General features: G+C 44.8%; 1 protein-coding gene across 7 annotated transcripts in view; it reads right to left on the bottom strand.

Moving 5' to 3' along the window:
- The window catches only part of TNFRSF19 (TNF receptor superfamily member 19), a 93,593-nt gene that overhangs the window by 49,116 nt on the left and 21,276 nt on the right, over nt 1–23,201 (bottom strand). For 6 of the 7 annotated variants that reach the window (XM_045456650.1, XM_045456764.1, XM_045456732.1 and 3 more), the window contains exons 3-4: nt 22,113–22,223; nt 7,963–8,141 (exon numbers count right to left, since the gene is read on the bottom strand). In XM_045456650.1, the coding sequence (XP_045312606.1) occupies nt 7,963–8,141; nt 22,113–22,223 (290 nt within the window). The remainder of the gene's footprint in view (nt 1–7,962; nt 8,142–22,112; nt 22,224–23,201) is intronic. The other variant, XM_045456891.1, reaches the window with a different exon arrangement.

Genomic DNA, 23,201 nt, shown 5'->3' with positions numbered 1-23,201 from the left:
ATACAGTATAATAGCCAATTACAGCTACAATAATCAATACTGGTACAAAGACAGACACGTAGACCAATGGAACAAGACAGCCCAGAAATAAACTCTCACATATAGGGTCCATGCAAATGGTCCATGCAAAACTGGGAACCTTATCTAACACCCTATACAAAAACTAATTCAAAATGAATTAAAAACCTAAACATAAGACCCACAACTATAAAACTCCTAAAAGAAAACAGGAGAAAAACTTCATGACTTTGAATTTGGCAATGATTTCTTGGATGTGACGTCAAAATGCAATCAAAAGGCATATGTGAAATAGGCAACAAAAGCAAAAACTGATACCCTGGGCTACGTGAAATTTTCTGCATGAAAGGACACAATCAATGTATACTTATCCCCAAACTCATCAAGGTTATACATTAAATATGTACGGCTTTTTAATTGTCAATTATACCTCAATAAACTGGTTAAAACCAAGTAGGTCATATCAAAAAAAAAGTTTTAAATGACAATAAAATAATAATCTTCTTTTCCAGGATTAAAAAAAAAACAAGGATACAATCGACAATCAACGGAGTGAAAAATGAACCTGCACTAGGGGAGAAAATCTTTGCAAAGCCTGTATTTGGTAAGGAGTTGATGTCTAGGATATTCACTCAACAACAAAAATCAAATAACCTGATTAAAAGACGGGCAAAGGACTTGAAGAGACATTTCTGCAAAGATGGTATACAAATGGCCGATAAGCACATGAAAAGACGGCCGACAGCCAACATCAGTCCTCATCAGGAAAATGCACTTCAAAACCACAATGAAGTATCACTTCACACCCATCAGGACGGCTACTGAAAAGCAAACCAAAGCAACACAGAAACCATCAAGTGTGGGGAGGCTTCGGAGGGGAACTGGAAGCAGTGTGCACTGTTGGTGGGAAAGTGAGATGGTGCTACGGAGATCAGTAAGGAGGTTCCTCAAAACACGACAAACACAACGGCCACGTGACCCAGCAATTCCACTACTGGGTTGATTCCAAGAGAACGGAAGGCAGGGTGTAGACGAGAGATTTGCACCTCCATTCCCAGCATCACTATTCACAACAGCCAAAAGGTGCATGTCCAAATATCCACGGGGCAAATGGAGGGGTAAACAAAATGAGGCGTAGCCATATAATGGAATATTATCCAGCCTTGAAAAGGAAGGAAATCCTGGGGGCGCCTGGGCGGCTCAGTCAGTTAAGCATCTGGCTCTTGGTTTCGGCTGAGGTCACGATCTGATCTCACGGTTTCGTGAGTTCGAGCCCCACATCAGGCTCTGTGCTGGCAGCACGCTTGGGATTCTGTCCCTCCCTCTCTCTCTCTCTCTGCCCTGCCCCCACTCATGCTGTCTCCATCTCTTTCAAAACAAATGAATAAACTTAAAAAAAATTTTTTTTAAAAAGAACAGACCTGCTCTAATTTAAAAAAAAAAAAAAAAAAAAAAAGGATGGGAGGAAGGAAATCCTGTCCAGTCCCATCCTAGAACACGGATGAATCTTAAGGACGTTATGTTAAGTGAAACAAACCAGTCACAAAAGGAGAAATACTACATGATTCCACTCAGATTAGGTATGTAATCAAATTCATATAAACAGTGATTACCAGGGGCCGAAGGGAGCAGGAAAGGGGGATAGGTTGTTGTTTACTGGGTATAGAGTTTCAGTTTGGGAAGATGAAAATGTTCTAGAGATCTGTTCCAAACAACGTAAATGTACTTAACACTAGTAACCTATACACTTAAAAATGGTTAAGACGATAAAGCTTATGTTATTTTTCACACAAAAATGCATAAAAATTTTTGAAGTATGGTAAAAACCGAAGCGTAATGTAAGACAGTATTATTACAGATGTATTTCTCACTAAACATTGTAATATATGCAGACTACTATTATTTATCCTCTCGGCCAGAAAATGTGCCAAATTACAAGTAAACATCGACACAGTCTAAAATAGTTTTACATGTGAAAACTCATTTTTGTAAATAAGCAGAACAGAAAGTGAAATAAAAAAATGTTACACCCAACATTTTCAGCATCGCATTTTGATACTGAGACACACATTTTAAAACTTCTTAAAAACTAAGGAAATGGAAAGCATGGAGAATCCAATGCAGATGTCATTAAATGTTTTTAAAACAAGGACCTCTCCTCGTGACAAAACGCTTTTGAGGTCTGAGCTTTCCCTAACAAATGAATCACATATATTTGCCAGAAGTATACTGATGAAAATATATTATGAGTTTGAGGGCCATTATGGAAATGAAACTAGAAGGTGAGCAAATCACACCATGTTTTTTTTTTTAAATTTTTAATGTTTATTTATTTTTGAGAGGGAGAGAGACAGACCGTGAGCAGGGGAGGGGCAGAGAGAGAGGGAGACAGAATCCGAAGCAGGCTCCAGGCTCCGAGCTGTTGGCACAGAGCCCGACGTGGGGCTCGAACTCATGAACTGTGAGATCATGACCTGAGCCAAAATTGGATGCTCAACAGACTGAGCCACCCAGGCACCCCAATCACATCATGTTTAAATGACCATTAAACACTAAGCAGAAATAGCTTGAAAAGCTGATTAGAAATGAGGTTGAGTGGACACACCAATTCATGAGGCTCCCACATATGTCACCGCTGCACCCACGGACAGATGATGCTTGGACGTGACCCAGAGCAGCTATCCGCAGCTGCACGGAGATTACACCAAAGCATTCAGAATCTGCCCTGCCAGCTTCTTTATTCCAACGGCGTAATGGCAGAATCTAAGGTTTTTTAAACTTAATTTTTAATTCTAATTTAACTTTTCAACTAAAAAAAACGTAACAAAATGTTTAAAACCATCCACCGACTGACTCTCCTTTTTTTCTGTTTAGTACAAAGTGAGATTAATTCAGAATTCTAAAAATGAGTAGTTACTAAACTACCAGTTATGTACTCACCATCACAGACATTGTGCTTTTAATTGTTAGAAAAGTTGCCTCAAAATTATCCTCCAATTTGAAGATGAAGGTATAGAAATTAGAGTTTTCCTATGTAACTGAAGGGGCACCTGGGTGGCTCAGTCAGTTGGGCGTCCGACTCTTGATTTCGGCTGAGGTCATGATCTCATGGTTTGTAAGTCTGAGCCCCGACGTGGGTTCTGTGCTGACAGCGTGAAGCCTGCTTGGGATTCTCTCTCTTCCTCTCTCTCTCTCTCTCTCTCTCTCAAAATAAATAAGCATTTAATAAAAATAAAAATCTTTAAAAAATATGTAACTGAACGTATTAAGTGGATAAAGAAACGTATCAATCTTTAAAAAATATTTTACCTTCTCTTGCTTAGACTGCCATGGTTTTAGGGACACAGAAACATTGGTAACTCTGCTTTCTGACCAAGTGAGAAAGGACACAAATTTAAAAAAATAAAATGAGGGCGCCTGGGTGGCTCAGTCGGTTGAGCGTCCGACTTCGGCTCAGGTCACGATCTCGTGGTACATGAGTTCAAGCCCCGCGTCAGGCTCTGTGCTGACAGCTCAGAACCTGGAGCCTGCTTCCGATTCTGTGTCTCCCTCTTTCTCTGCCCCTCCCCTGCTCATGCTCGGTCTCTGTCTCAAAAATAAATAAAAAACATATAAAAAATTTAAAAAATAAAATGAAATAAAAGGGATCAGGACATATACAGGTGTTTGGTTAAACTAGGATCCATAGGGGAACTTCGAATTTTACTCTGGGCGTTCACATGGCTAATGCACACAGAAAAAGGAAATCATGCTGGATTTTACCTAATCACAGTAAATGCATCTTTTAGACCCAAAACTTTCTCCAACACTGAATTTGAAAAGAATTTTTAATTGAACTCAATCCAAATAACACCAGTTTGCCTGACGAGCGCCATGTTTGAAAAGGGCCATTTTAAGAAAACCTGGTTGTAAACCGTCAACTGTTCAATCAATGAGAGCATTTCTGCAGGGAAAACGACACAGCACAGTCGGGCTCTCGTTTTATACTGAGCTCGCTCAATACAGCCCGGAAGGCAGTCACCGTGTCCTGTGTATTACAGTCAGGCCACGGTCAAACGTTCTGCAGTGGATGTTCTACGTACTGGATGACCACTCTGTTCTCTCCCATTCTCTTACCGGCACCCAGCTTCATAGCGACGGACAGCCTACTGTTTATGTTCCTTAGCAACTGACAGCAAGGGCCCCTTGAAAGCGAACAAATCCCTACGAGGAGATGAACCATCAGGGTCAGGGCCAAGAACAGTGCGGTGCTTAGTGATCTCACGCTGGATACTCTGCCCATACTCTGAGAATGGGCAAGGGGGGCCCGATGTCAAGATGAGAGAGCCCGCCAAGGCAATTCAGGCAGCTTCCAGGAGCAAGGAGGCTGGCGGGGCACCAGGGCGTACTGGGGCTGGGGCACAGAAGGGCTGTGGCAGGCCGCATGGTTAGCCTCAGTCACAGAGGCTCCAGGGGAGGGCTCCCTGTGACACCAGACATGTGGTTAGGCATAGGGGCTCAGCAGCAGCATGACAAGCGGGGTGACCTTGGGCGTGTCATTTATCCCCTCCAAGGATCAATTTTGGAGTTTGATATTAATCCCTGGTTTACGGAGTGGTTTTGATGATTAAACAAGCTAACCTGCACACAGAGCTCAACTCAACATAAATGCTCAATAAACGTCAGCTCCCATTGTCACGAGAAGCAGCAAAGAACTGGCAGGGGCTGGGTTATCCTTCCAGGCGGGGGCCCATGTCCCCTTAGCAGAGAAGGGATGGGAACACGGGAGACAGAGAAGGTGGCTGCAGGCCCACTGGCCACACTCTAAAAACACCTCACAAAAAAACCAAAAAAGAAGCAGTCATGTAAATAAAGCTTTCACTGGCTTCTAGTAACACTAATTGGTGAGCATGTCAGATATGTATTTACTGCTTACTAGGGGCCAGGCACTCTGCTGGGCGCTTTACATGCATTGTATCCTCGATCCTTCCAGCGATGCTGCAGGTCGGTTTTATCAGATGACAACGTACAGGTGAGAAGAACAGGTGTCAGAGAAATTAAGGAACTGGCCTCAAGTCGTTGGACACATTTGGGAACAAGGGCACTGAGGCTCCAATCACTCACACAGAGGCACAGGGGACACGCTATTTCCACGCCCTACTGCTTGTGGGGAAAAGGCAGCTGCTGTCCTATTGGGGCTGAGCCTTAGGACAGCAGAGGACTCTTTTTTTTTTTTTAAATTATTGCTTTTTATTCCTTTTCTTAAAAACATTTTTTTAATGTTTATTTTTGAAAGAGATAGAGTGTGAGTGGAGGAGGGGCAGAGAGAGAGGGAGACACAGAATCCCAAGCAGCCTCCAGGCTCTGAGCTGTCAGCCCAGAGCCCGATGCAGGGCTCGAACCCGGGAACAGTGAGATCATGACCTAAGCCAAAGTCGGACACTCAACCAACTGAGCCACCCGGGCGCCCCGGCATCATTTTTCTGAGAGCAATATGCCATTTGCTTATTTTCTTTCTGCCTCAGTTTTCCTATCTATAAAACGGGTTCCAACTGTTTACCTTCTTCACACAAATAGAGTCAACCTGGGTGAGCACTTTAAAACACTCTGGAAAGCCTGGGTTAAAGTCACTATATAATTATTGCCTGCCTCATACATTCATGCTGGCTTAGAAAGGATGTAATTTTAAACTAATCATATAAATAAACTATGAAACATCATTCAAATGTCTACTCCCTTGTATCTGACTTTCCCACACCTAAGCATTTACTTAAAAAATGAGCAAACATTACAGAAGCTAAGCCAGTGGGTTCAGGTGACAACGAATGAGGTTAAGCATGAGGAAGCACTTCTGGTGGGAGGTCCTGGGGAGAGTGCGTCCTGTCTCAGACTCTACAGCATATCCCCATGGGCTCCTTCTTTGTAAAAACCGAGACCCTGGGTCCTGTGCTTTTCCGCACTCCCGCTGCCCCCTGAATCTCCTCAGGACCTCTTCTCCCTGCCCCAAAGATGAAGGGCACCCACGTGCTTTTATCAGACTTGTAGAAGAGGAACAACGGAGACGCGTCAGACGTTGGCTTTGTGTTCCTCAATCAGATTTGCACAAGGTCAGAACTCCGGCTGATGACAGTCATAGATATCAGCATCGTCTGAGACTATAGACCATTCCTTTTTTTTTAATGGCAGATTTACGGATACCTGATTCACACACCTTATAATCCACCCACGTGAAGTACACAATTAAATGGCCTTGAGTGTACTCACAGAGGCACGCAACCATTGGAATGACCAGTGTTAGACATTTTCATCACACCAAAAAAAGAAAGCCTGTACCGTTGAGTGGTCACCCCTCACTCTTCCCCACGCTCCCCAGCCACCAGCCCCAGGAAACCACTAATTGAATTTCTGTCTCTATCGAGAAAGGATGGTTCCAGTTTCTTCTCACCAACACTTGCCATTGTCTGTCTTTTTGGTCGCAGCCATTCTAGTGGGCTTGAAGTATGTGGTTTTAATTTGCATTTCCCTGACATTGAGCATCTTTTCATGTGCTTACTGGCTGCCTGAATGTCTTCTTTGGAGAAATGTCTATTCAGATCCTTCACCCATATTTTAATTGGGTTATTGGTCTTTTCATGACTGAGTTGTAAGAGTTCTTTACGTATTCTAGATGAGACAGTCCCTAATCACCTATGTGATTTACAAATAGTTTCTCTAATTCTGCAGGTTGTCTTTTCGTTTTCTTGATGATATCCTTTGGAGGACAAAAGATTTTCATCTGGGTGGAGGCCACGAGCTGGTTATCCTTCCACTGCCCGTGTTTCCGGTGTTACACAATTACAATTTGCACCGGTTCAGATGCTGAATTGTCGCGTAGCATCACACGTAGCCCGTAAGGCTCTTTCCTACCCTGTTTCTGCCCTTCAGGCCCACAGGTCTGTCTTCCACTCTGACCTCAGCAAGAGCCACGGTGCCTTTCGGTGACCTGTGGGCGTGCTCTCGCTATGTCCAGCGAGAGCCGCACCTCTGCAGCGACCTCGAGCCTAGACTCCTCGGGGGCCCGAACTCCAGGGTCATGTCCACGACAGGGTCTGTCTCCGCACCCCCTGTGTCCGCAGCCGTGCCCCTCCCCAACACAGCTGCTCTGAGTCTCGCTCAGAGCCCCCTGCCCTGATCACCCACCCCGGGCACGCCTGGTTCGCCTCACCCGCTCCAGGTTCCTCTCCTACAACAGAACTCACTTCTGTGTTATTTACCGTTCGGCCCTTTCTAAATCCCTCATTAGGACACAAGCTTCACGCGGGTAGGGCGCTCGGCCTCTGGACCTCAGCAACGCCTCGCGTCTCCCAAAGCCGCTTCACAAAAACCCGCGGAAATGAGCGAACACCTGTGATTCGCATCTCTCTGATCACGAACGAGGACGAGCATCGCCAGCTCATCACAGGCCACACGTGTTTCCTCTTTTGTGAACTGCCCGTCCGCTCGTTTGTCCACTCGTCCACATTCTCTTTTTCATCGATTTACAGGGAACGCCTTCGGGTCTCGCGACGCTAATCCTTTGTCAGTGTGCTTATTCACTTGATTTATAGCAAGGATGGAGAGTCACGACCATGCGACAAATGCGTTCCGCTTCCCACCGGTGTGGGTTCACACTTGGGGGGGAACAAGGGAAAAGCCCGCTTAAAAATAATCCAGGGAGGCCTGCGTGGCTCAGTCGGGGTAAGCGTCTGACTTCCGCTCAGGGCACGATCTCATGGTTCGTGAGTTCGAGCCCTGCGTCGGGCTCTGTGCTGACGGCTCGGAGCCCGTTTCGGATCCTCTGTCCCCTCCCCCCCCCCACCTCCTCTCTGCACCTCTCCTGCTCGCGCTTGCACTCTCCCTCTCTCTCTCAAAAATAAACAAACATTAAAAAAAAGCCTTTAAAAACTTAAGCCAATAATTATGAGGCAAAGAAATCGTGCAACGTACCCTGGCAAGCAGTCCCCGCAGACGGCGTCGCTGGTGACAGAGCAGTTGGCCTTCTGGAAGCGGTTCACCACCGCGCACTCCAGGCACGGCTTGCATTTCTGAAAGCCCCAGTCCTCCTTGAACCGGTGCGGCCGGCATGTCAGGCACCGGGCATCCTCCCCGTAGCCAAAGCCACATTCCTGCAGGGATTCACAAGCACCAGAACGCTATTCAGACGTCGCAAGCGTGAAAAAGACGAAAAAGACGGCGGGGATAAAAGGAAGAGCTGGTCTAATAACTACGGAGTGGGTTTTCCTGGACACAAAGGCAGCTCTTCCGGCAAGTTCAAATGTGTCTCCCGCTGCTAATCATCTCTCTTACTGCATTAAGTATTCTTAGTCATCCACTTTATTCAAGAAGCCACGAGCATTTGCATAAGAAAGGTCCTCCGGGACCCCCCGCTGCTGCATTATGGCCAGTTTATGGCAGAATTATGGCCCTTTCTTCTTCTCCAATGAAGCCAGTCATGTGCATGTTCAGAAACTGAAGTCAGAAAAACTCAGACCCTTACTCACTTATCAGGGCAGGAAATACAGACTCTGATAGCAAGGGTGATAGTTTCTTTTTTTTTTTTTTCCACTTTTATTCATTTATTTATTTATTACTATGAAATTTATTGTCAAACTGGTTTCCATAGGACAACAGTGATATTTTCAAACCGAGGCTAACCGGGTAAGGAATTTCCTAAGCTAACAATCTGGAAGGTCTACCCAGGAGAGGGCACCTTGAAATGTTCAGCCGTTTATGGTTGTGTGACAGTAGGAAGGTTCCTCCCTATTTCTTAGAAGAATACGGAATTCTTGTTTGGATTCAACTGTGTGACACTAAAGGTCCAAGGATGAGCAGCACACATGGTTCATTTCCACAAGGTCCAGAACCAAATAAATCATAGCCTGCCGTGTAATGCAAATACGATGCAACAACACGAAGAGTGATGTAGACACGTGTTCACGATCGCTTTAAAAATAAGTTATAACACAGAATGAGAAGTACGTGTCCGTCTCTTACAAAAGCATTAATAATTAGTGTAATTATTATACTCAGTGACATTGAGTTGGTTAATAATAATCAATAACACCAATTGGGTTACTCGGTGCACGGTATCTCATGAATTCGTACCTCTTCCCGATGAGGGAACCACCATCATTATTCCCATTTCATGAATGGGGGTAGGGAGCTTCCCAGAAGGTATGTACCTGAACCCAGGTGACATAGCTAATGTTAGAAGCAGGATTTGAACCTACCCAGTTGAATTCCGGAATCAGATTCCACACCACGACACTGTGGGATCTGTTGGGTACGTTCTCTCTCCGTCTGGAGAGCATACTGAGCAAGCCCACAAACGCAGCTCAATGCAGCAGAGGAGAAGAGCCTCACCAATATCTCTTGGCTCCCTCCCCTGTAAACTTTGGATGCAGAATGCAAATCCCCGCTCATTCAAAATGCCCATTTGCCTATAAAACTTACATGCCTAAAATCCTGGATCTGTAGTTACATGCACAGTCAGCTAAGTGGTATTTATCGGTCAAAAACGAAATCAAAATGAACACAAAGGGTAGTGTCCCTGTACTCAAGAAGCTACTGAATAAAATATTCAGAATATTTTTGGCTAATAAACTCGTTCACGTCTTAGAGGAGCAGTACGTTCCTTCCTCATTTCAGTTACTCAGCTCGCCTTTCACATGTGAGCTCTGAACATGCACAACATAGGGTAGGGGACCAAGAAAGCAGAAGGTCAACAACCTTCTTAATCCCTAGTGTCCTAAACCAAGGCACAGACAGAAGGAAAAAAAAAATCTGACTTGAAGAATGGATTCACTAGAGATTATCTTTGGGGGAGGGGGGGAGAGGGGGATAGTGAAATTATGAGGTGTCTTGAATTTTCATAATTCTCTGATAATTTACTCTTTGGCAAAACGCATCTATGACTCTGGCAACCAGGAAAACAACAAAGGTACGTATTCAAAAAGAATTTCTTGGGGGGTACACTAGGTCTTTGCAGGGAGGTCCCTGCTGGTTTTGGTGCTTTGTACGCATGCGCCGTGCTTCTGCACGGGGGCAGAAGTGGGTTTTTGCCGAGTACGTTAGTTGCCGAGAGAGCCGAGTGCATCCCAAGGCTCTCTTTCAGTGTAGATGGGAGCCGCCCTGTCACAATCTTCCAGGATCAAAGGGTGGTAGGTGTGACATTTGGGTAGGGGCGTGGGGACCTCGCCGACCACAGGTTCGGCACCTCCACGTCAAAGGTTCACGCAAGAGCCAAGTTTCAAAATCACACTTTGATCTAGGCGGCTGGGACTGGAAGGGTCTCATATACAAGTTACAACCCAACAAAGAAAGAAAGGAAAAAGGAAGAGGGCAGAAGAGGCAAAACAAAGGGAAAGAGAAACGAGAAAGACAAGAAGGTGTCTTAGCTGGGGATACATGAAATGCCGTTTTTCCAGCGAGGCTGATATGGAAGAAAAAGTGTGTCTGACAATGGAGCCAAAGACACATGAGCTTGAAGGCCAACGCTGCCACTCGTCAGCTAAGCTATTTGGGGAACTCTGATCCTCAGTGGCTACATCTGCGAGAGGGGGTCAGTACTCGCCTGCCCTCCAGGGCTGTTTTGAGGAATAAAAGGGAAAAAAACATAGACAAGCTGTGAATTATAAATCGAGCACAGGGTGAGCACTCACCAGATAACTGATACCTTTTAGATTCTCTACGGCCCAACAAACCAACTGTTCTGATTTAAGTATGATAAAGCCCCACTGGGGACCTTCAGGCTCCAGTGTTTTGCCAGGTTACCAGAAAGACCACTTTCCACCTAAATTATTTTCGTTGAATGAAATAGGTCTAAAACGCAATTATCCGTCTTTTAACAACGGTACGTGGAATACAATTTAGCCGCACCTGCCTGGGTCAAGTGCGTGCGCTGGGTGGGCAGTTTGCGGTTTTAATTCCCCCGCCGGGCAGTGAACTATCATTGTTGCTCCTGCTGAGTATCTCTGTCTCCGGCAGTTCACTTCCTCTCTCCATCCTGAGAAACGAACTAGACAGACAGCCAAGTGGACGCCAACTTAAAAGAACTACAAGTAGGTGTTTTGACGGGTCTCATCTCTTTTGAAAAACAACAAATACTTTTGAGTCCTGACTGGTTTCCAGAGTTTATATGGTACACGGGAACCGTTTTGACCCCGTGTTTCTGCCATATACCATTGTGTGTCATTTACATGTCGTTACACTTCATAGAATGAGGATTTCGTGAAGCTTTTTTTTTTTTGGTCCATTCTAAAGATTTTATTTTTTTAAATTCTTTTTAATGCTTATTTATTTCTGAGACAGACAGAGACAGAACATGAATGGGGGAGGGGCAGAGAGAGAGGGAGATGCAGAATCCCAAGCAGACTCCAGGCTCTGAGCTGTCGGCACAGAGCCCAATGCGGGGCTCGAACTCACAGACCGCGAGAATGTGACCTGAGCCGAAGTTGGCCGCTCAACCGACTGAGCCACCCGGGCGCCCCAAGATTTTATTTTTTAAGTAATCTCTACGCAGTGTGGGGCTTGAACTGATGAACCCGACATCAAGAGTCATGTGCCCCAGGGACTGAGCCAGCCAGGTGCACCTTTCTAGTCCATTCTATATTGGACCAAATTACATATAGAAAAAAACAACAAAGCCAGGCTCCTAATGCATCATGATTTTGCCTTCATTGTCTGGATATTAATTTACTAGTTCTGCTTAGATTTTATATGTTTAAAAAAAATTTTTTTTAACGTTTATTTATTTTTGAGACAGAGAGAGACAGAGCATGAACGGGGGAGGGGCAGAGAGAGAGGGGGACACAGAATCTGAAACAGGCTCCAGGCTCCAAGCCGTCAGCCCAGAGCCCGACGCAGGGCTCGAACTCATGGACCGCAAGATCATGACCTGAGCTGAAGTCGGCCGCTCAACCGACTGAGCCACCCAGGCGCCCCTAGATTTTATATGTTTTAGTGGCAATGATAGTAATTTTGGAGTAGATTTAGGTGAGAGGTTGATCACAAAATAATACCTAAATGTACTGAACAGGTACAGTGAACCGTATGGTCTCCTAGGAACCTTTATACAGAGATTGATTATTTGAAGGAATTCAGTTTAAAATATATCTTCTCTGAAGTATTTGCCATTTTTTAAAAGACAACATTAAAACACTGACCTAATATTATTTTTAAACTTTTAAAACACGCTTGCACTTCATGATGGTCTAAGAAACTTAGAAGCGATCGTTCTGTATTTGAGAGGAATCTGAGAAACTTAACAGAAGACCATGGGGGAAGGGAAGGGGAAAAGCAGTTTCAAACAGAGAGGGAGGCAAACCCATAAGAGACTGAAATACAGAGAACAATCTGAGGGTTGATGGGGGGGGCGGGGAAAATGGGTGACGGGCATTGAAGAGGGCACTTGTTGGGATGAGCCCTGGGTGTTGGATGGAAGCGATGAATCATGGGAAGCTACTTCCGAAGCCAAGAGCACACTGTATACTCTGGACGTTAGCTAACTTGACAATAAATTATACTAAAAAAAAAACAAAAAAACCAGAAATCTTGAATTAACCAGAAATTCAGAGAAGGTATTTCCGAGGAATTAAGTGATAGCATGGTGTCCATGGCAGCAATCGCTTTTAGAGCTAATTGTCTTATTTCTAAAGCACCATAAATACAGAGACCCTGCAATTATTTGAAATCCAGGCTATAAAGTAAACAGCATATAAACATTAAATTACCCCCCAATATAAATGTCTACTTTGATGTTTTTATTTCATTCAGTAAAAGTAGGTGGTTAAAATGCCTTGAAACCTTTCCCATTAAGTTCAATAAATAACTAGCGAGAGAAAAAGGAAAAAGGCCAAACGGCGTAGAGAATGGCCCCCCCAGCCTCCTGCCCAGAGTAACACTGCTGAGAGAGCACGGAGACTGTGCCTTTGTAACCCTGTGTCCACTCCCCTAGGGCCAGTGACTGTTTCTGCTGTCTTTTCATCCCTTTTTATGCTGAAAAACTTCCACTGCACACAAGATTTGTATTAAAAAAAAAAAAAAAATCAAACAGTGCACCTTCCTTCCCATCCCTGGTCTCACGTCCCGTTCCCTCCACACAGGCAAACACTGCCACCAGCTTTTGGGAGAACCTCCCGGAAACATCCTAATGTCTTTCGCGTGCACGCGCGTGTGTTTTAAATTTTTTTTTTTTTAACGTTTATTTATTTTTGAGACAGAGAGAGATAGAGCATGAACGGGAGAGGGTCACAGAGAGAGGGAGACACAGAATCCGAAACAGGCTCCAGGCTCTGAGCTGTCAGCACAGAGCCCGACGCGGGGCTCGAACCCACGGACCGTGAGATCATGACCTGAGCCGAAGTCGGACGCTGAACCGACCGAGCCACCCAGGCGCCCCCGCGCGCGTGTGTGTTTTAACACGCTGTTCCGCAACTAGTTTTTCAGTTTTCCCCCCTCGATGCGTCTCGGAGAGCTCTCCGCATCTGCATATGGAGAACCCGCCATGGTGCGGCTACAGCTGAATCCATTCCACTGGAGCCCACTCACCCTGCACCCCAAGTGCCGGGACGGAGGGGGCAGCCGTGGGCGTCTGAAGTACGCGGGCCCTGGTCAGTGGCCTAATTGTGCCGCGGATGACAACAGCATGCCATCTTTTGGGCCTTCCCTCCATTACTTTTGGGTAGAAAGGGGGCAACTCCCCTAGGCGTGCGGTTTTCCCCAGGAGGCTAGTATACTGCTGCTGGGAAGAAAAGAAATGGTAGGAATGGGTTTGTGGTGAGGGAAAACAAAGAGTCCTCAGAAAAGAGAGTAAGCTGGCCGTGCTGACTGGGGTCCCGCTAAGCTTTCTGAGCAGCTTTCACGGGCTCCTGGGAGCTGCCTTCCCAGTTAGGCCCCAACCTCGGGCCTTGTGCTCAAGAGCCCGTTGTCTGAGACTCCTGTGCCTGGTTAGCCAGAATGCCCTACCCTCCTACCTGCTCACCCTCCATACCTGGTCAAATTGCTTCCTGCCCCTCCACCCTCTGGCCACCCTGGCCTGCCTTCAGCAAGAATCCCGTTAGGTCTGCTTTAGCCACAATCCCCTTTCCCCTGATGTTTCCTCTTAGGAATTTTCCGTCCACTGCCCCCCACCTGGCCCCTTGGCTAAAATCCCCTCTTGTCCATGTTGTATTTGGAATTGAGCCCAGTTCCATACTGAGGCCTCTCTTTCCCTATTGCGATAGTTCCTGAGCGAAATCTGTTTTTACGGCTTTCCCCTCTGTCCTGCTGTGGTTCTCTGAAACTTTCCAGGTCACAACTAGAGCTCTCCCTCTCACCATTTCCTTGGAAGGACTACATGTGTGTTTGGTGAGGGAAGATACGTGGGAGGGGACAGGGATGGGAGTGGGGGCATTAGTCATCAGCCTGGGTGTCCGCATTAGAGATACGACTTTTATTTTTATGGCGCGTGGTCTGGCCATTCATATCAGTGGTAGAAATGCATTTAGCCTTTAACATAATCCTAGAGTCTTTAGTTTTGAAATTACGACTTGGTACCTTTGAAGAAATACTTACGATGTCCCTGAGTCCCTGGGGAACCTTTTTTATTAATGAGCTTGGAGGTGGGAAAATATACACATGAAGAATAACCCATTAAAAAAAAAACATTGCAAATAAATAAACAAACAAATAAAGCACAGCTATAGGAGTCCTACCTATTACCCCAAATTCTACAGTAAGAGAACAGTCCCCAGTATCTGACGCCTCCCTCCACCACTCTCTCCCCAGAGCCTCTCAGAGTACGTGGCACTTATGAAGCTTCTTCGCTTGACCAAACTTCAGCCAGGATCCTTGACCTTCCTCTGGGCCCATCTGTGTACCTCCTTACAAAATCCAGCCTCAGCAAATGCTCTGCTCCATCAGCTGCACCAGAACCACCCACCCTTAACATCTGCTCACGTTCCTCCTCCTCCGTTTGAAGCTCGATCACCCTGGCTTATCATCTCCAGCAGAGAATTGTTACATTTGCGTTGGCCGGGCCCCCCCTGCCCCCGGCTGTTTCCCCTCAGCGATCTTCTACCCACTGCCCCTTGCTCCTTGGCGATCCATTCCCGTGAGCTCATGCTGCATGGGGACGGAGCCCCCTGGCTCCCCCCTCCACTGTAAGATCCCACTGTGGCCGTCCCCCTCCATCCCCCTGCCTTGCCATCCTTAAAAAGTGCCATGGAATACCTTCTTCTTTCACAACGCATACCAGGCCGGTGAGTAACACAGCAATGTTTGCTGACCAAACAATGGATGAACGAGTATGGTGGAAGGCACCATTTCCTAAGTTGTTGTTGTTTCACTAGTAGTATCATTATTGCTTTATTGTAGGCAGCGCTAGCCTACAGAGGCCACAGCAGTGTCCCACGTGGTAAGGCCACGTAGACCGTGTGGGCTGGTGCAGGTGGGCGGCGTGGGGTGTGTGTGTGTGTGTGTGTGTGTGTGTGTGTGTGTGTGTGAGCGGCTTCCTTATCTTGGTTCCAAGGCAGGAGAAGGGCTGCGTCCAGCTGGGCCATTTCCACCCAAGCTGGCGGCAGCGGGAGCTCTGACACCCTGCCCAATATTTTTAAGCCACATTTGGTGGCTTTCCAGTGGCAAAATGACTCAGAGTAAACAGTCCTCAAATCCCCTTCTCTCTCTTCGCCCTCTGCAAATTCAGCACTTAGCAAAAACACAAGTGGATCCCACCTACACGCTCCAGGAGCAGCTCCCCAGACCAGAGGGGAGACGCTCACAGACCATCGACTGGCCAGGAAGCACATTCGGGGGGCCTCGGGTCGAAAGCACTATTCACTTGGAAAGCAAGCCAGTAAGTTATTAACTTTGGTTCTTTGAACTTTAAAAGCTCAAATCTGGACCGAGAAGAAGTTATTCGTAGAGAAAGTCTAGCGCATGCAAATGGATATGACAAATTAGATTTATGTGCCTGGTATTTAGAAATCAGCTTTTTAATTTCCTTTAATAAAACAACACCAAAGACAGTTCCCGCCCCCCCCCCACCTCCACCAACTTCCAGTTTATGAAAATCTGTAACTGAGTTTTTTAAAGAAAAATTACAAGCTAGAGCTTGCTAATATCTGCCAAACACCGCTGGGCTCGATTAGGTATAATTAAACAGAAATAAAGTGAGCAACACTGTAATTAAATGGCAGAAATGAATCTTTTTCATGCTTGCAAATTACTTTAATTTTTTTTTGTGTGCATGTGTGACTTTCTTCATGGGGATGAAAACAGCTTTCCAAAAAGTAGATGTCTTCAAAAATCGGAAGCCAGGCATGCACCCGTGGGGAGCAAAGTGTGTTGTTGTTTACGAGAATTAATTTTTTCACATTAGCAAAAGTCCTCCCAATAATTGGTTAGAAAAGCTTCCTTTGAAAACCGTGCCAGAAGCTTGAAGACTATTTCAAGTGGTTCATGCAAAAACTAGTTTCCTGGTTTACTGCTGGGAGGCGATCATGTTAAAAGCACATTGTTGGCAATAATACTCGGTGAGGAGGAGGGGCTGTGGCTGCGCAGATTCTAGACGGTAAGAAGTAAAAGGCTAACGTGGTCACTCGGGGAAAACAAAAGTCATCCTCTCCCACATATCGCCAAGCTGCTTATTTTCGTGAGCCGCAAGGCCAGCCGTGTGGCTCTCCTGTACACATTCGTGGCTCCAGACGTCCCGCACGTACCGCTTATGGAGCTATGCAAACAACAGTCTGTATTTTTTTGCCTCGGAAGTAGGAAGAAGGCATTATCAATTCTCTTCCTCATAAACTTGTGAAACCTAAGCCCCGTCACGGAAGAGGAAGCGACTGACTATGGTTCCGTGGGAGAGCGTCCTCAAAGCCAACCCCGCTCGGCTCCATGGCCTGTCCTACACTTTCCCAAAGACACAGAAAGACGACCCGCGAGCCTGCGTGACTAAAAAGAACTTGACTGAGTAGCCAGGATGCTTGGGGCTTTCAGGGAAAGAACTGGAAACCAAAAGAGCTAAGGCCGGAAGACAGCTCAGAAGGCACAAGAGGGGGACACAGAGGGCACCAGCCGGGGTGAAGAGCCGCAGCCAGGACGCCCATGTGGCCGGACCAAACAGAAGCAGAAGCAGGTGGGTGTTTGGAGAGCGGTGGCCGGGCCCAGGGCTGCTCAGACGAGGAAGGGGAGGAAGAAGGCTGACCAGGAAGGCAGCTCCTGGAACGCACAAGCATGAGGTCAACATGATTTGGAGATCCCTTTGTTTTAGAAGTCGGTCCTGGGCCAGAATTTTGGGAGGAACGTTCACCACTCTAGAGCTGCAGTGTCTAATACGACAGCCACAACTGCCTGTGGCAAAACTCAAATTTAATCAATTACAACGCAATAAAATGTAAAGCCCAGTGCTTCCGGTGACACGAGCCACCTTTCAGGTGTTCATGAATACATTTCAAGTGGCTAGTAACCCCCGTGTTGGCCAGTGGAGACACAGACCATTCCGTCATCGCAGCGAATTCGACCGTAGCACCGTACTCGAGCATTATTCAAAATGAGAAAAAGACCATTACTCCCATGTGGCCCCACCGCCTTCTCCCAGCACATCACTTACTAACGGTGGTGACAATGGACTGATCCACTAACCATCTCTGTGTCTGTTTCCTCATCTATAAGACAGGAGGCGTTATACCCCCTATTTAAGACATACGTTAAAAGGACTCCAGTAGTTAATATATAAATATCACATAGAACCTGGCTCATTATAATAAACGTTAGCTAATACCTATTGGTTGCATGATATGTATTGCAGGATAACAGCTGAAAGCATATTTGAGAGGCCGTGCATATTTGGTACAAGAAATCCTTTCCACGCACATAACCCAAAGTATCCTGGGTGAAAGGTCAAACTAGGTAATCATTTAAAAAGTGGCTAATTGGGGGCATCTGGTTTCAGTTCATGATCTCGTGGTTTGTGAGTTTCAGCCCCACGTTGGGCTCTGCGCCGACAGGGTGAGCCTGCTTGGGATTCTCATTCTCTCTCTCTCTCTCTCTCTCTCTCTCTCTCTCTCTCTCTGTCTCTCTCCCCCCCATCCCCCCCCCCAATGTATAAACTTAAAAAAAAACTGGGTAGCAAAGGGAAAGGTCTCAATCTAAACAAGCAACAATAGTTATTATTGAGCCTGGAGCTTCTGTGCAGACTTCTTACTATCTAATAATTGAAAGGAAGTGAAAAGAGGGTCAGAGGAACCACTGACCACACATGACAGGTGTACCAAAAAGCATACTGTCTCCAGGAATGCTATTCCGGTAACTTCCCCCAAACCCAACTACATGTTTTAAATGGCAGAGACCTGACGATGGGAAAGTCAGCCCAGGCATCTTGAGGAAAACAAAAAACAAACCAGAATTGAATGCATTCCAAAGAAAATAATCATTAGGAGTAATAAAGCCACAGATGGAAATATTAACTCTACCTGCTTACCCAGAGTGTTTCCAGGCTTCAGGTTTAAGACATAAACATGTTTATAACTTGAAGAACCTCATGACCCAGTCTTTTGGTATTTTGGGTACAGACAAATGATATTAGAAAATGGACATCAAGTTTAAGTGATGTTTACTACAGCAAAACAATTAACTTAATAATGTTAGAATAATAGTTATTTGAAAGCTTTCCTGTCTGGTGAAAATGCACTTTTTTTTTAACCTTAATGTAAAGAAAACTTTAGTTGTGACTATCAGTAATTTGATTCAGCTTTTCTACTTTTTAATAACTCACTTTAAAACATTTACTGTTTATTGGGCATTCAAAATTTCAAGCACCACAAGTAACCAAAATTTTAACCCTCAGTTAAAAAGCTAAGGACCACTGAACTTAGTCATCTCATTACAGATTAACAGGGATCCAAACTTATATTTCGTGAAAGAAGTAAAAAACAATTCAATTATTTATAAATATTTCACTATATTTTTTAAAAAAAAAGCTTACTCTTAGCCAGAAATGTAAAACTTGGACATCATGACTAACCTGCTGAATATATTTGCTAATTTAAGTGATTTATCTGATTTTAATATACTCAGAACTTAATTTTTTTTTCCTCTGAAAGATGTATGTTATTACAGAAGACCTAATCAGGGCAGCCCGGAAAGAAGAAACTATAAAATCATGAATGGACAGTTTAGAAACTTCTGGCTCCAAGGTGATTGCTTATTAAAAACTCAAGCTCTTTGTCTTGATTAGTTAACTAGGAAACAAATATATATACTTCCAATGACGTGTTTGACTCCTTTGCTCCCTTAGGCCATAAGCAAGGCTAAGTTGGGAACTTTATTTACTAGGAGCTAAAACCAAGATAAGACACTTGGCAAAATACATAATTTAAAACACACACACACACACACATTCATTAACTTTTATAATACAAGATTTAAGTGTCACTTTTTCTCCCCAAAACTATCTGAGGTTGACTGACTTGCTCACTCCTTTAGCAAAGGTATACTCTGCCTGCTAGGAGCTAAGCAGGGGTGGAAGCCAAGGTCAGCTCCAGACGCCTACCCTCAAGGTGGACACCCCAGGCTGTGCAGGGACATGGCGTATACATTTGTAACATTTGTGCACCCGCGTGGGTCTTACCCTAAGTTTTCAGTGACATATTGCCTTTAGTTTTATTCTTTCTCACTCAGTTTGTCCTGGTCTTTTTTAAATGAAGAAAATGATAGTAAATAGTGAAACAGAAATATTAACAAATACACTAAGTAATAAAGGCAGAACTATTCAGATGGCTTCCCTTTGGTTGATTGCAGTGTCAGAGGGTTAAATGCCTATTTCAACACTTGGGGGAAATTACTACCTAGAGAAAAACATTTCCTCTGGAAATCCACGAAAAATTACGAACTAGAAAAACTATCACCAGATCATCTCAGTAGATGGATTATTAAAAAAAAAAAAATCAGAGTTGATAGGACCTTCATCCTATTTTTTCAATTAGAAAGTTAGGTGTTTTTAAATAAAATTTTTTAATAAAACAGCTTAGATAAAAATGCTAAAGGGGCGCCTGGGTGGCTCAGTCGGTTAAGCGTCCGACTTCGGCTCGGGTCATGATCTCACGGTTCATGAGTTCAAGCCTCACGTCGGGCTCTGTGCTGACAGCTCAGAGCCTGGAGCCTGCTTCGGATTCTGTGTCTTCTCTCTCTGCCCCTCCCCCATTCATGCTCGCACGCGCTCTCTCTATCTCAAAATAAACATTTAAAAAGTTTTTTTAAAATACTAAATAAAAAAAAATTTAGAACTCATAGAACCTTCATCGTCTGGTCTGATTCCCCAGAAATTACTTGGAGGTTATATTTTCTAAATTCAAAGGATGAAGGAAAGGAAGCAGCCTCTCGAAAATGTTTTATACGTCTCTCAGCATCTGTGACATTTCACTCAGATTTGCCCAGAGATTTGGGAAAAGAGGAACTTCTGAGGGGTAGCAACTTCATCGTCTACTTTCCTCTTGGGCACTGCCTGCATTTGTAACTACGTTACGCACTGATCCCAGACCTTCAGTCGGCTCCAAAGAATCCCTGTCCACCCAACACAACAAAACCCACCTGAAAATGCACCTTACTACAATCAACAGAGACTGAAAACTACCAGCGGTGGAAATGCCACAGTCAACATAACACAGGATCCGAAGGTCGGCCAGCTTCAATCCAAACGTAAAAGCCCTGGGTACTAAAAGGCACCACTTACTTAACACAACAAGCAGAGGCAAGCCATCCACCAGGAATCAGTTGGGGAACGCTTGACATTTTGTTTCCTGCTGGTTGTAGATCACTGGTCAAAACTCTATGCGTGACAAGACTCCACATTAAGGGAGGGCAGTCTGTAGGGGAAAAGGACTTCTCTTTGGAACGTCACTCTACGTAAAAAGAAAAACCTTTTGTTCCTTTTCTGCGAGGAAGACTGATGATTTAGAACAAAATGAGATACCAATTGTCCACAACTAGTAACACCTTCAAAAGGTCAGAAAATAAAGCAAATGGATGCTTAGCTCCAAACATGCCCATAAAAGAGGAAGGCAGTGAGAATATCCACGATTCTGAAATATGCTTCTTAACACACAGTGGGCAAGGTGAATATATTTAAAACGATCTTGGGAGTAACATACACCCAACATGGGGAGACTAACAATCATGCACGTTGTCAAGAGAATGTGAAAAACCCTGGTTTGGAAAGTAACTGCTGCCATGGGACGTGGTTACTGTAGGTGCTACTTTTGGACCAGCAATGGGAATATTCATTTTAAGAAAAAGAAGGTCCAGGAAGAGAAGGTATCACTAGCATTTTCTCTTATCACTCCTTTCTTTTTAAATCTTTAGTAAACATTGATTCTTTTTAATTGATGCAAATACACCTTAATCATTCTATTCTTTCAACGAAATACGATAACACAAATTACATAAAACATGTATTAAATTCTAATTATTGGAACCTACTTCCTTTATCTCAGTAAGACATATGAATCAAAGGTATTGGAAAGAGAGCTGTGCAATCTTTGGCTAAAGTAACATAGGGACGGGCGCCTGGGTGGCTCAGTCAGGTAAGCATCTGACTCTGGATTTCGGCTCAGGTCATGATCTCACGATTTGTGAGATTGAGCCCTGAGTCGGGCTCTGTGCTGATATCACGGAGCCTCCTTGGGATTCTCTCTCTCCCTCTTTCTCTTTGCCCCTCCCCTGCCCATCAGCTCTTTCTCAAAATAAATAAACTAAAAATAAAAGTAAATGTTTATTTATTTTTGAGACAGAGAGAGACAGAGTGTGAGCCAGGGAGGGGCAGAGAGAGGAGGAGACACAATCTGAAGCAGCCTCCAGGCTCTGAGCCATCAGCACAGAGCCCAATGCGGGGCTTGATCTCAGGAGCCATGAGATCATAACCTGAGCCGAAGTCGGATGACTAACCCACTGAGCCACCAGACGCACCCCCCCCCCCAAAAAATTAAAAAAAGAAAGTAACCTAATGATCCAAGAATTATCTCATGGCGTCAAATCTTCACTAGTAATTAACTAGAAGAATCTAGCCAGAAAGAATGGATTTTAAAAACACAGATCTACCCCCTCTCCATGCATCCGATACCTACCTTAGACAGCTCCATGCCTGGCCCACACTGCTTGCAGAGAACGCAATTTCCAGACCCATCCCTGTATTCTTGTTGTCGACAGTCTCCTGTTTCGCAAATCACTCTACATGCCTGAAAAAAAAAAGTTTCCCAAACGTTATATTTTTTTTATTTTTGAGAGAGAGAGAGAGAGAGAGACAGAGGGTAAGCAGGAGATGGAGAGAGAGAGGGAGACACAGAATCGGAAGCAGGCTCCAGGCTCTGAACTGTCGGCACAGAGCCCGATGCAAGGCTCAAACCTACAGATCGTGAGACCATGACCTGAGCTGAAGTCGGACACCTGAGTCACCCAGGTGCCTCCCAAAAACGTTATTTTTTTTTTTTTAACGTTTATTTATTTTTGAGACAGAGAGAGATAGAGCATGAACGGGGGAGGGGCGGAGAGAGAGGGAGACACAGAATCTGAAACAGGCTCCAGGCTCTGAGCTGTCCGCAGAGCCCGACGCGGGGCTCGAACCCACAAACTGTGAGATCGTGACCTGAGCTGAAGTCGGACGCTCAGCCGACTGAACCACCCAGGCGCCCCCCAAAAATGTTATTTTAAAGTAAGTTCATCACATTTTTTTTTTTGCAAGAAAGCAGCAACATTATCAGTGTTGTTCATATAAGCACTGAATGTCAATGTTAATGCGGAGTGAGGCCGATTTAATTTTCACTTTAGGAAGAAAAATCACTTTCTGAACAAATCAGTGGACAAATAAATCAATAAACCTGATTCTCCTCTGTATTCCCTGAATGAAGTCTTTTTTTTTTTTTTTTTTTTTTTTTTTTTAATGAATGGCCTATTCCCTTTTCTAAGTAAGAAGCACTGGGCAAGCAGACTGTTGCTCTGTAGAATGCCTGTCACACACAGGGGTATCGGAAATTGTTTTTCATGGTTGTAACAATGAGCGATTATTTAGTACAAACTGCCTCCACCTTGACACGAGAGTGTCTACAATGATGTTCTGCAAACTAATTGAATAAAATCAAAGCCTGAACCTCTTGAGCAGGCAGAAGGGGAAGATTCAAGGCAGAGTTCAGCACTAGAAAATGGTCTGGGGCTAACGG

This window comes from Leopardus geoffroyi, chromosome A1 (genome assembly GCF_018350155.1).
Source record: "Leopardus geoffroyi isolate Oge1 chromosome A1, O.geoffroyi_Oge1_pat1.0, whole genome shotgun sequence".
In the NCBI taxonomy this organism is placed as follows: Eukaryota; Metazoa; Chordata; class Mammalia; order Carnivora; family Felidae; genus Leopardus; species Leopardus geoffroyi.
Note: the sequence above shows the minus strand (reverse complement) of the source record. Positions and strands in the feature narration are given on the sequence as shown.